The 9,938-nt window shown below is 60.9% G+C and overlaps 3 protein-coding genes across 4 annotated transcripts; 1 reads left to right on the top strand and 2 right to left on the bottom strand.

Annotated features, from left to right (window-relative positions):
* Positions 1 to 143: 143 nt before the first annotated feature.
* Positions 144 to 2,767, bottom strand: TMEM138 (transmembrane protein 138). Its single transcript, XM_009097111.3, has 5 exons — positions 2,625 to 2,767; positions 1,623 to 1,844; positions 1,379 to 1,550; positions 542 to 617; positions 144 to 459 (listed from the first exon to the last, which is right to left on the bottom strand). The coding sequence occupies exons 2-5, from the start codon at positions 1,748 to 1,750 to the stop codon at positions 347 to 349; spliced, it is 489 nt and encodes a 162-aa protein (XP_009095359.1). The 5' UTR covers positions 1,751 to 1,844; positions 2,625 to 2,767; the 3' UTR covers positions 144 to 346.
* On the top strand, positions 2,704 to 5,159 carry LOC103822148 (lysosomal membrane ascorbate-dependent ferrireductase CYB561A3). The gene is made up of 6 exons (XM_009097110.4): positions 2,704 to 2,840; positions 3,687 to 3,892; positions 3,956 to 4,164; positions 4,239 to 4,393; positions 4,618 to 4,774; positions 4,887 to 5,159. The coding sequence occupies exons 1-6, from the start codon at positions 2,800 to 2,802 to the stop codon at positions 4,908 to 4,910; spliced, it is 792 nt and encodes a 263-aa protein (XP_009095358.1). The 5' UTR covers positions 2,704 to 2,799; the 3' UTR covers positions 4,911 to 5,159.
* A 411-nt stretch (positions 5,160 to 5,570) lies between these two features.
* Positions 5,571 to 9,901, bottom strand: TKFC (triokinase and FMN cyclase). 2 transcript variants are annotated; one of them, XM_018922081.3, is made up of 18 exons: positions 9,789 to 9,901; positions 9,112 to 9,158; positions 8,837 to 9,026; positions 8,655 to 8,765; positions 8,390 to 8,571; positions 8,241 to 8,319; positions 8,053 to 8,142; positions 7,906 to 7,940; positions 7,741 to 7,825; positions 7,577 to 7,666; positions 7,377 to 7,493; positions 7,087 to 7,206; positions 6,861 to 6,998; positions 6,495 to 6,601; positions 6,308 to 6,411; positions 6,196 to 6,229; positions 6,000 to 6,089; positions 5,571 to 5,912 (listed from the first exon to the last, which is right to left on the bottom strand). In XM_018922081.3, exons 2-18 carry the CDS (start codon positions 9,115 to 9,117, stop codon positions 5,742 to 5,744), a joined length of 1,749 nt encoding a protein of 582 aa, XP_018777626.3. In that variant the 5' UTR covers positions 9,118 to 9,158; positions 9,789 to 9,901; the 3' UTR covers positions 5,571 to 5,741. The 2 variants fall into 2 exon arrangements, with proteins under 2 accessions (XP_018777626.3, XP_018777625.3); XM_018922080.3 differs by lacking the exon at positions 9,789 to 9,901 and having other exon boundaries at positions 9,112 to 9,226.
* Positions 9,902 to 9,938: the final 37 nt, after the last annotated feature.

The raw sequence follows: 9,938 nt of genomic DNA, 5'->3' as shown, positions 1-9,938 counted from the left end.
CGCCCCGTCGTATCCATCGGGAGAAGAATCCCACACCGGAGCACGGGAGTGTCCCCGTTTGGCGGCTGCACGCGCAGCGCCGAGCTGGGTTACAGTGTAAGGAGTGCAGCCGTGACACGGGGTGGGCACAAACACTTGGCAGCCTCTGGAAAACTCATCTGATTTATTCCTTTAGGGTTTCCAAAAACATTCCAGTCCCAACCACGGCTGTGGCCCTGAAATGCAGGGACACCCCACAAGCCTCCCGCTGACTCCCAAAATCCCAAGGGCTGGACCCCAGAGAAAGGATGAGCCGGAACCGACCCCGACAGAGCCGGTGGAGTGCAAGGAGACTGCAGGGGATCCATCAGCCACGGAAGTGGGCAAATTCCTTGCGGAGCCAGAGTGAATCCTGGTAGAAGAGGGGGTCTCCCAGGTGCACAGCTGTCCGCTTGTAGAAGTAGCAGTAAAGCACGGCCGCTGCAGGGAATTTCGGGATGAGAGAGCGCCCCCAGCACCCCCAAAGGATGTGGGATCCCACCCTGATCCTTGGAGTCCTTACCCAGCCTCTGGAAAACAAACAGGGTCTGAAGGCCTTCAGTCCAGATGAAGCGGCTAGAGTCTCGCCAGCGCAGGTTCTGAGGGGGTTGGAAAACTCAAAATAACCCCTGGAGCAGTTTTGTTAAGCCCTCCCAGACCCCTCACCCCATTCCAAAGGTTCCGAGCAGGATGGAGGGATATCAAGGCAGGAATTACACCTGGAGAAATTTGGGAAGCTCCCTACCCCAAAGATTAAGCAGCTCAGGGGATTTAGGCATTGAGCCTGGACCTATTCCGGCTTCAGACTGCAGATCCCTGCAAATCCCTGCAAATCCCCTTCCTGGACGGCGTGGGCAGCACCAGAGCAGCTGCCGTGGCTCCTGACCCTTCAAACATTCCCTGTGCTCTGGGACAGCAGGATGGAGGGAACTTCAGGAGGTGTCCAGGGGATGGGAACTGCTCCATTGGGAAGGTGCTAGGAAGGAGTTTATTCAGGAAAGAAAAGAGGAAGGTGCTACCAGGACAGATCCAGGAGTCTGCACATCCCTCGGAGCTGTGGGAAGCAATGGGGCTGCCCCCAGGGGTAGGGAATAATCCCAGAAAAACCAGGAGCAGCTAGCACAGGCTTTCACTGGGGAAAGAGGATTTTCTGATGGGTCACGGTCCTTAGGAAATGAGCTGGGATGGGGCTGGGATTGGGCAGGACACTTCCAGGCTGATGCCAACCAGAGGGTCATGGAACGGGACATCTTCCATGGGACACCTTCCAGGGAGAGACCATGAGAAAGGACTGTGGGAAGCCGGGGGTCATGGAAAAAGCCCTTGGCAGGATCCAGCAGCTGTGCCCACGCCATCATACCATAATCCAGATGTGGAAGGAGATGCTGAGCGCCAGGTAGGCTGCGGAGAGCAGGATGGTTCCCTTGAACTTATGGAAGAGGAGGTTGACCAATCCCGCCTGGAACACGTAGGTGTTGAAGAACATGAGGAAGACGATGATGACGTTGAAGACGATGGCGATGTCCTGGATGCTGCCAGGAGAACAGAGGGATTGTGGGGTCCTGGATCTCCTGGATCTGCTGCCCCACCTGTCCCGTACTCACATGAAGAGGACGAGCTGCACGGCCGGAGCCGTGCGCAGCAGCTCCGAGAAGGAATTCACAAAGAGGTCGTAGGAAAGCAGCAGGAACTGCAGGAACAGCACCAGGCTGTAGTTGCTGGGTTGGAGCATCCTCCTTCCTGGGGCTTGAAGCCCTCAGCCCCAGCATTCCCAACGGATCATGGCGCTGGAGGGGCTCAGCAAGGCCTTTCACGACATCCCAAACCTGGAGGGAGAACAAAGGGATTGGGATGGATCCCAGAAACCAGGAAAATCCAATGAGCTGTGTCCTCTCTCTCCTTCTGTCTTCCTTCCCCCTGAAATGCACCTCAACCCCTGTGTGAGGAAATCCAGGGATGAGTGAGACATGCAGTCCCAAGAAGCAGTGTCCAAGCAGGTTATTCCTGGCTGTTCCCAGCTCCATGGGCAGTTCTCAGCAGGTTTGGGCATGTCCCACTCTGGGCACAGGGAGAGAGGAGGGAGCACAGACAGACGGGACACCGGAGCAGGTACAGCCCTCGTGGAACACACATCCCACGGGAACAGCCCCCTCGGGGATCATCCTGGCTGGAGAGGGCCGGAGGGGACAGGGATCCCCCGTGTCCCGGCAGGAAAAGGGATGTGCTGGGGGCTGAATTCCCTGAGGGGGAGACACGGTGACAGACGGGGGGTAAAGGGGCTGGGAAAGGACGGAAAACGGCTGGAAATGCGGGGGAAGAAAGGCTGGACATGGGAGCGAGAAACTGATGGACATGAGGGGGGAAAGAGCTGAATATGGGGATGAAGGAATCACTCTCTGCGTCTCCAGATCCCGTCACTCCGTCCCTTCTCACAGCCATCACCGCAGAGACCCCGAGCCCCCTCTCGCCGCCCTCTCCCCCTGTCCCAGGCCACCTCCCCGCTCCCGGGGCCGCCCCTTCGATACGCCCAACCCCCCCCTGTTGCCGGAGGTCCCGGTCCCGGGGGTCCCGCTGGTTCCCCCCGTGCCCCCGCCCCGGGCACTCACCCGCTGCCGCCATCTTGGTCCCCATGGAAACGGCCGCCAGAGCCGGAAGTGAAGGCGGAAGTGGAGCCTGGAGGACGCGCGGGGCCACTCTGGCCGCCGCTCCCCTCGGTGGCAGCACGTTGGGGGTGGGCGGGAAAAACCATAGAGATGAGCAGGCAGAGCGGCGCTCGCCAAGATGGCGGCGCCCAGTAACGAGGAGGGGGCGGTGGGGCCCAGGTACAGCCCCGGGGTTGGGAGAGCCGGTGGGCGGCTCCGGAGTTGGGAGGGGCCGAGGGATCACATGGTCTGGGTTTTGGGTGGTGTCAGGGCCGGGCGTTTTGTTCCAGGTCCAGGGGAGCCTCAGGTTTGGGGGGGACTGTGGAGCCACGTGTTCCCAGATTTCGGGGCGCCATGGCACCAAGTACCCCAGATTTGGGAGATCCGCGAGTCTCTGTGTCCCAGATTCTGGGGAACCATAGGGCCGCGTGTCTCCACCCCTTTCCTGTCTCTATGTCCCGTGAGGCAGCTCATTTGAGGGCGTCGGGACATCCCCCGTCCCCTGAGGGGACAGAAATACCCATTTCTGGGGGCACATGCAAATCGTATGCAAATGAGGGCGGTCGGGTTCTTGCAAGGGGGACCATGACAGCTGATACCGAGAGCCCCTCGTTGCCATTCCCTGGGTTACTGTGCCCGGGAATTCTGCTTTTTCTGCTCTGCATGTCCGGTTCCATCGCTGGCCTCCTTCCCAGTCCAGGGCACAGCTGGACTCTGGTCACCCCCTCAGGGTTCCCAGTTCCCCTTTCCGTGGTTCCTCCTGGCAACGTCGGAGACCCCCAAAAGCCACCTTGATCATCCCCGGGTGCCACCATCCTGGATCCATCCCTGCCACCATTCCAGACTGGGAAGCAGCTGGGCCACTATCTCTGGCTGGGAAGCAGCTCCATCCCTGCCACCTTCCCCAGGCTGGGAAACAGCTGCCCCCCCCACACTGGGAGCCCTTTGGGGCTCCCAGTTCCCCTTTCTGTTGCTCCTCCCTGGGACCGCATCCGGAGCCTGAGCCAGCTCCTCACTCACCCACAGGTGCCACCACCGCTCCCCAGCCATGCTGGACGTGCCCTTCCTGCCCTTCTGTGCCTTCCTGGGAACGCTGGGATTGCTCTGCGTGGCCATGGTGGGCACCTGGTGCCAGCACTGGCGCGGGGGCTTTTCCCTGGACGGCAGCTCCCGGACGTTCAACTGGCACCCGGTGCTGATGGTGACGGGCTTGGTGGTGCTCTACGGCGCAGGTGAGCAAAGGGAGCGCGGGGATCCCGGCACGGCTCCTTCCTGATTTTTTTCCTCCCTCACAGCTGCCCTGGTTTACCGCATTCCCAACACGTGGAGCGGCCCCAAGCTTCCCTGGAAGGTGCTGCACAGCAGCTTGGCTTTGGGAGCATTTGTCCTGACCGTGCTGGGGCTGGTGGCCGTGTTCTGCTTCCATAACTCCCAAGGGACGCCCAACATGTACTCACTGCACAGCTGGATGGGGCTGGGAACAGTCCTGCTCTTCTCCTGCCAGGTGGGAATCCCTTCTGGATATCCCCCATCCCTCCGGCATCCCGAGTTTTCCACCCTCATGTTCTCTTCCCACAGTGGGCAGCAGGTTTTGGAGCGTTCCTGCTTCCCTGGGCTCCCACCTGGCTCCGGGCACTCTACAAGCCCATCCATGTTTTCTTTGGCTCCACCATCCTCATGTTGTCTGTGGCTTCCTGTGTGTCGGGAATCAATGAGAAGCTTTTCTTCAGCCTGTGAGTGTCAGGAGTGGGGGGGGGGGGGGGCGCTTGGGAAGATCCCTCACAGGGATGGGAGGGGCTCAGGATGTGGATTTGGGCTGGATCTGGGAGTGACCAGCACAGAGCAAAGGGAACTGAGCACTTCCTCAGGTGTGTGGCTCCCTGCACACTTCTCTGCAAGGTTTGGGGGGGAGTTTGGGAATATCCAGAACATTCCCAGCCTCTCTTCCCCACTCCAGGAAGAACGGGACCATGGAGTACAAGCTCCTGCCAGCTGAGGCTGTGTTTGCCAACACCCTGGGGCTCCTCATCCTCATTTTTGGAGTGCTGGTGGTGGCTGCCCTGGCCAGGCCCAGCTGGAAGCGCCCAGATTCTGACTCCCCAGATTCCCGCCAGGTACAGGATGCACTGGGTGGATTTGGGAAGGCCAGCTGGGAAGCTGCCCCCCAGCTCAGTCCCGAGGGTGGGGAAGGATTGAGGGATCCTGGTTCATCCCTGTCTCCCACAGCCCCTGCTCTCTGCCGAGCGCTGATCCCAGGGATCTCCCAGCACTCCCACGCTGCATCCTTGTGCCTCCACGTGCCAGCTCCTGCCTGGATCCCAGGCCATGCCCAGCCCCAGCACTTGCTGGTGCCATCCCTCAATGCCGCAGCTGGAGCTGCCAGAGCCTCGCTGGGACAACGAGGAGCATCCTTATCACTCCCACTCCAGAGGATCCGGCTCAGGGTGGAGCCACTCAGGGACCTCATGGACATGGAATAAAACATTGGCTTCTGCAGGGCTCCAGCACTCAAATCCCTGGGGACAAGGGAGGGCCTGGGAGCTGGGGTGGGAGAGGTGGGAGCTTGGGAGTAGGTCTTGGCCAAGTCAAGCTGTCTCTTCCAAGGGCTTGTCCTCGCTGGCTCCCTGGAGACATGGGACAGTTCCCTGTGGTCACCCCACGGGATTTAGGATCATGCTCTGCCCTTTCCCTGCTTCTCCTTTGCCACTTTTGCAGACTCGCCCCCAGACCCCGTGCCCAGAGCCATGTGAGCTCTGTGGTTTCCCCTCCACAGCCTGGGTTTCCTTCCTCCCCCAGGCACAAGATCCCTGTTCCCATCTCCCTTCCCAGCCTGGAGCAATGGTGGGGGGCACTCCCAAACTCAAATTCCACCATCCCACCTCTCCAAGCTACCATGGGGGACACAGAGGGTTACTGGGGGCCACATCCTAAGGTTTATTGAGAAACACATCCTTGAAGGAACACAGGGGGTTATTGGGATATGCCTCCCTCTCACACGGGGAGGGGGACAAGGGTTTATTGGGATAACCGTTTGGATCACTACAAGGGGACACAGATTTTTAGAGATACACATCCCTGTAATTACTGAGGGGTGCCCAGGGGGTCCCGCAGCCCCTCCAGCACTGCTCCCAGCACTGCTGCCACCGCCACTGCCCCGGCATCGGGCTGCTCCAGCCGGGATGAGTGCACGTAGCTGGCTCTGCCTGCCCCAGCCTCCATGTGCCTGGTGGCCTCTGCCGCTGCCTCTGCGCTCTGCCAGGGAAAACAGGGTGTTCTCCAGGATAATGGCAGGGATTCCTATCCAATTGTCCCACTGTCCCAGCTCCCAGCTCTCCATACCTGGACAGCTGCCGCCAGCACTTGGAGCGGATCAGCACCGGGACTGCGCAGGGAATGCAGAGCCTGTGCGGCTGCAAACAGCGAATCCAGCTGCAAAGAGTGGGAATTAGTCTGGGAGCCAGGGCTGAGGCCAGGTGGGAACTCCCTGGCATCCTCCTGGAAGCCCTCTCAGCTCCTGGGCTCTCCCAGCACTCACCATTGTCCGGTCTCCTGGTGAGGCTCCTCCGTACCTGTGTGGGATGCAGGGAAATTCAGGGGGGATTGGGATTCCCAGGGGGCACTGGGGTTCCACATCCCCCGGCACTGACCTCTGCATGGCCTCAATCCCAGCATCCATGGCATCAGCCCATGCCGCAGAATCGCTGCGGCCACGCAGGCTCTGGGCAGCCGCCGTCAGGAAGAGCCCGTAGAGCTTTGGGAATACCATTAATCTCATCCTGGAAACACGGCCAGCTGTGTTCCCCCATTCCCATTTCCATTCCCATTCCCACTCACCACTCCGGAGGAGCCTCCCATCTGCTCCAGCACCACATCAGCCAGGTTGGAGAGCAGCTGGGCTGGGGCAGTGGGAGGCGGCCGGGAGCGCATCCATTCCTGGATGGCTGTAGGAATGGAAGAGATAACGGGATGGGGGGGTGGCCCTGCAGTCTCCTGTCCCTTGTAGGGACAAGCAGGGACAGCCCCCAATCCCATAGGAAAGCAGCCACTGGATGCAGAGACATTCCGGATACAATTACAGGAAGGCACACCCCAGGTTTCCTTAGTCCCAAGAAGGGATGTCCTGGGGAACTCCCCTCTCCTGGGAAGTGCCATAGGAGTAGCACTCCCCGCAATTCCCTGGATAATGGCCCCCACACCCACCTTGGGCCGCCTGGGCGTGGGTGTGGCCGCAGTCCCCGTCACCTGCTCCCCGATCCAGCTCATTGAGCTTCTCCTTCATATCCAGCAAGGTGCTGCACACCCGCTGCAGGACCCGCTCCACCCGTGCCGTGCTGAGCCCTGCGGAGAGGAGATGTTATCCCTGTGCATTCCCGAGGGAAACTGAGGCACGGAGTGGGGGGTGTGACAAGGGATGGGAGCCCTGTACCAGTTCCAGTCTCATCCTGCAGCTTCCTGGGTGGTTCTACTGGTGCCGGCACCTCCTCCCTTCGGGTGGTCGCCGGTCCCACGAGAATGTTGGGCCATGCCATGGCCATGGTCTTGGCATCTGGAAAAGCCAGAGCCGTGTGGTGGCTCGGGATCCCATTGGATCCTCACTGGCACAGCCAGCAGCCAGGAATTCCACCCCCAGAGATTCCACTGACCTTGTGTCCCGTCACCCAGCATGTGGAAACCCCTGTGCCCCAATCCCTGGCCACATTCCCATGGGGGACTCACCGATCAACCTGAGCAGCTCCTCATCCACCAGCATGAGGGTGAGGGAGACTCCAGCCATTTCCATCGCCGTCATGAAGGATCCCACCAAGGCCCGAGCAATGCTGATCCCTTGGTTTTCTGCGGGATCCAGGATTGAGACAGGGTCACTCCAGAGTGGCTGGAGCCAGGGAATGGGATCCCAAGCTCCCCTCTGCACTCACCCAGGTAGCGCACAGCAGCTCCAGCCACAATTCCCAGCTCCAGGCAGGACAATCCACCCAGGTTGTTCACCACAAGCACCACAGAGGAGCCTGCAGGATGGGGGGCAGGATGAGACTGGGATCCAGGGGATTTGAAGGAGCACAGAGGGTCCTGGGGAGCTCACCAGGGGTCAGGGACAGGTGGGAAGCACTGGATGGATCCGTCATGTGCTTCAGCATCGTCTCCACAGCCTTATCTGCTGGCAGCACCTGGAGGGGACACGAAGGAGGGGAAGAGCAGAGTAGGGAGGTCTGGGAATAAGGAGGAAGCAGCAGAATTTCCTCCTCACCTTCATCCTGCGCACTCCAGCCTCACCGTGGATCCCTACGGAGATGGGGCCGTGTCACATCCCAGCCCTGGTGACGCCTCCCCGGGGGGGCAGGGACACTCAGACCCTTCAGGGACCCAAAAGGGACACCAAGGGGCCGCTCCTCACCCAGCCCCAGCTCCATCTCGTCCTCAGCCAGCTGGAACGAGGGCTTGGATCCTGGGATGCTGCAGGGAGATAGGCTGAGACCCAGGGTACCTGTGCAGGTGGGAATGCTCTGTTAAAACTGGGGGAATTTTTGAGGTTCAGGGGCTGGAGGACACAGGATAGCATTCCCATGGGATAACACAACGCACCCATGACTTTGGCAGCTGCCATTGCCTTCTTCTCGATCTCATCCAAGCTCGCTCCCGCCTCAGCCAGAGCTCCTGCCACCTGTCCCGGGCAGAGCGTGTGAGCGACCCCCCAGAATTCCCCAAATCCCCATGAAGGGTGCCAGCAGAACCTTGTGGATGAGGATGGTGCCACAGATCCCGCGGCGCCCGGCTTTCCCCGGCTTGGTGAAGGCACAGTCGTCGCCCACCACCACCATCCGCACGTCGGTCCCCTCAGCCCGCGCCCGCTCCAGGGCCATCCCAAAATTCAGCCGGTCCCCGGTGTAGTTTTTCACAATCAGGAGGATGCCCGCTGCAGGATGGATGTAGAGACAACGGGAATGATGCAGCACTGGAGGGATGAACCCCAAAATTCCACCCCGGTGTGTTCACAACCTGCTCCGGCCTGTGCCACGGCCCGGATGGCCGCCAGGATGCTGCCCACGGACGGGGATGTGAACATGGCTCCAGCCACCACTCCGGTCAGCATTCCCTTCCCCACGTAGCCTGTGGAGAGGGAAGAGGACTCGGCACCGTGTTCGTGGGTGAGGAGTAGAGGTGGGACAGGGGGGTCTCACCTGCATGTGCGGGCTCGTGGCCAGAGCCCCCCCCGGACAGCAGGGCCACACGGCCACGGATGGCCTGCAGGTCATCCCGAAGGACCACCCGGTGCCCCTGGAGCAGCCGGAGCCGGGAATTGCAGGCCACCACCCCGGCCAGAGCGTCATCGGCACAGCCGGACACCGTCGTCACCAGTTTTTTGGGGATCTGTGGAGAAAATGGGGAGTGGTGGGATAGGAAAAGGAGGAATGCCAGCCCCACAGGAATGCCAACCCCCCTGCTCCGGGCTCACCTCCATGGGAGTGGAGCGCAGCACTCGGATCTGAAGATGGAATCTGTCTGCAAAGAGGGCAAGGTCCAGTCTGAAATGGACAGCGGTCCAGAGAGGGGGGGCTGGGAAGGGGGCGGGATGGGATGGTGTCTGGTGTGATGGTGATGCTATGGGGAGTGTCTGGTGGGAATGGGGCTGGCATTGGAGTCATCCCCAGACAGGGACACCTCCCCAGGCAGGGAACTCCTTTTGGAATGAGGCGCCAGCATGGGGCCACTCCCCCCGCACCCAGCCAGGCCGCCCTTTTGGGATGAGGCGCCAGGATGGGATAACCTCTAAACAGGCCGCCTTTTTGGGATGAGAGAGAAGAGTGACAGCTCTCCCCTCAAAGAGGCGGGAAACCCCCTTTTGAGGCGGGAAATCAGGAGGGGACCACCCCCAAACAGGGACCCTTTTTTTATGTTGGGGGGACTCCCACGTTCAAGGATCTCCTCTAAGTGTAGGCCCTTAACGGATCCACACTCCGCCCTCACAGACGGGACCCCTACCCCAGGTTTCGGGGGGCACAGAGCTGCAGGGAGGGGGCTGCACCCTCCCATGCGGGGCCCTCCCTTCGGGATAGGGCGTGGGATCAGGGTGGGATCAGCGCGGGTCCCGCGGATTTAGGGGGAGAACCCTCCGCGCATCCCCCTCCACACCTGCGCTCTGCGGGGCCCTTCAACTGCCCTTATCGGTTTCTCCTCGCGGTCCTCCCAACGGGCTAGAGCGGCTCCTCTCGTCTGCCCCTAGCGGTCCTCCTAGCGGGCTAGAGCGGCTCCTCTCGTCTGCTCCTCCCAAGTCCTCCCAGC

Source organism: Serinus canaria, chromosome 5 (genome assembly GCF_022539315.1).
Source record: "Serinus canaria isolate serCan28SL12 chromosome 5, serCan2020, whole genome shotgun sequence".
NCBI lineage: Eukaryota > Metazoa > Chordata > Aves > Passeriformes > Fringillidae > Serinus > Serinus canaria.
This window is presented reverse-complemented; position numbering and strand designations above follow the sequence as displayed.

Coding starts and splice junctions, on each gene's coding strand:
- TMEM138 (XM_009097111.3), bottom strand. CDS start 1,750: ATGCTCCAACCCAGCAACTACAGCCTGGTGCTGTTCCTGCAGTTCCTG. Junction 1,551..1,622: donor GTGCAGCTCGTCCTCTTCAT/GTGAGTACGGGA, acceptor TTCTCCTGGCAG/CATCCAGGACATCGCCATCG. Junction 618..1,378: donor CCTTCCACATCTGGATTATG/GTATGATGGCGT, acceptor CAACCCCCTCAG/AACCTGCGCTGGCGAGACTC.
- LOC103822148 (XM_009097110.4), top strand. CDS start 2,800: ATGGCGGCGCCCAGTAACGAGGAGGGGGCGGTGGGGCCCAG. Junction 3,893..3,955: donor GGTGGTGCTCTACGGCGCAG/GTGAGCAAAGGG, acceptor CCTCCCTCACAG/CTGCCCTGGTTTACCGCATT. Junction 4,165..4,238: donor TCCTGCTCTTCTCCTGCCAG/GTGGGAATCCCT, acceptor CTCTTCCCACAG/TGGGCAGCAGGTTTTGGAGC.
- TKFC (XM_018922081.3), bottom strand. Junction 8,143..8,240: donor GGCAGCTGCCAAAGTCATGG/GTGCGTTGTGTT, acceptor CCACCTGCACAG/GTACCCTGGGTCTCAGCCTA. Junction 7,207..7,376: donor GGAGCTGCTCAGGTTGATCG/GTGAGTCCCCCA, acceptor TGGCTTTTCCAG/ATGCCAAGACCATGGCCATG.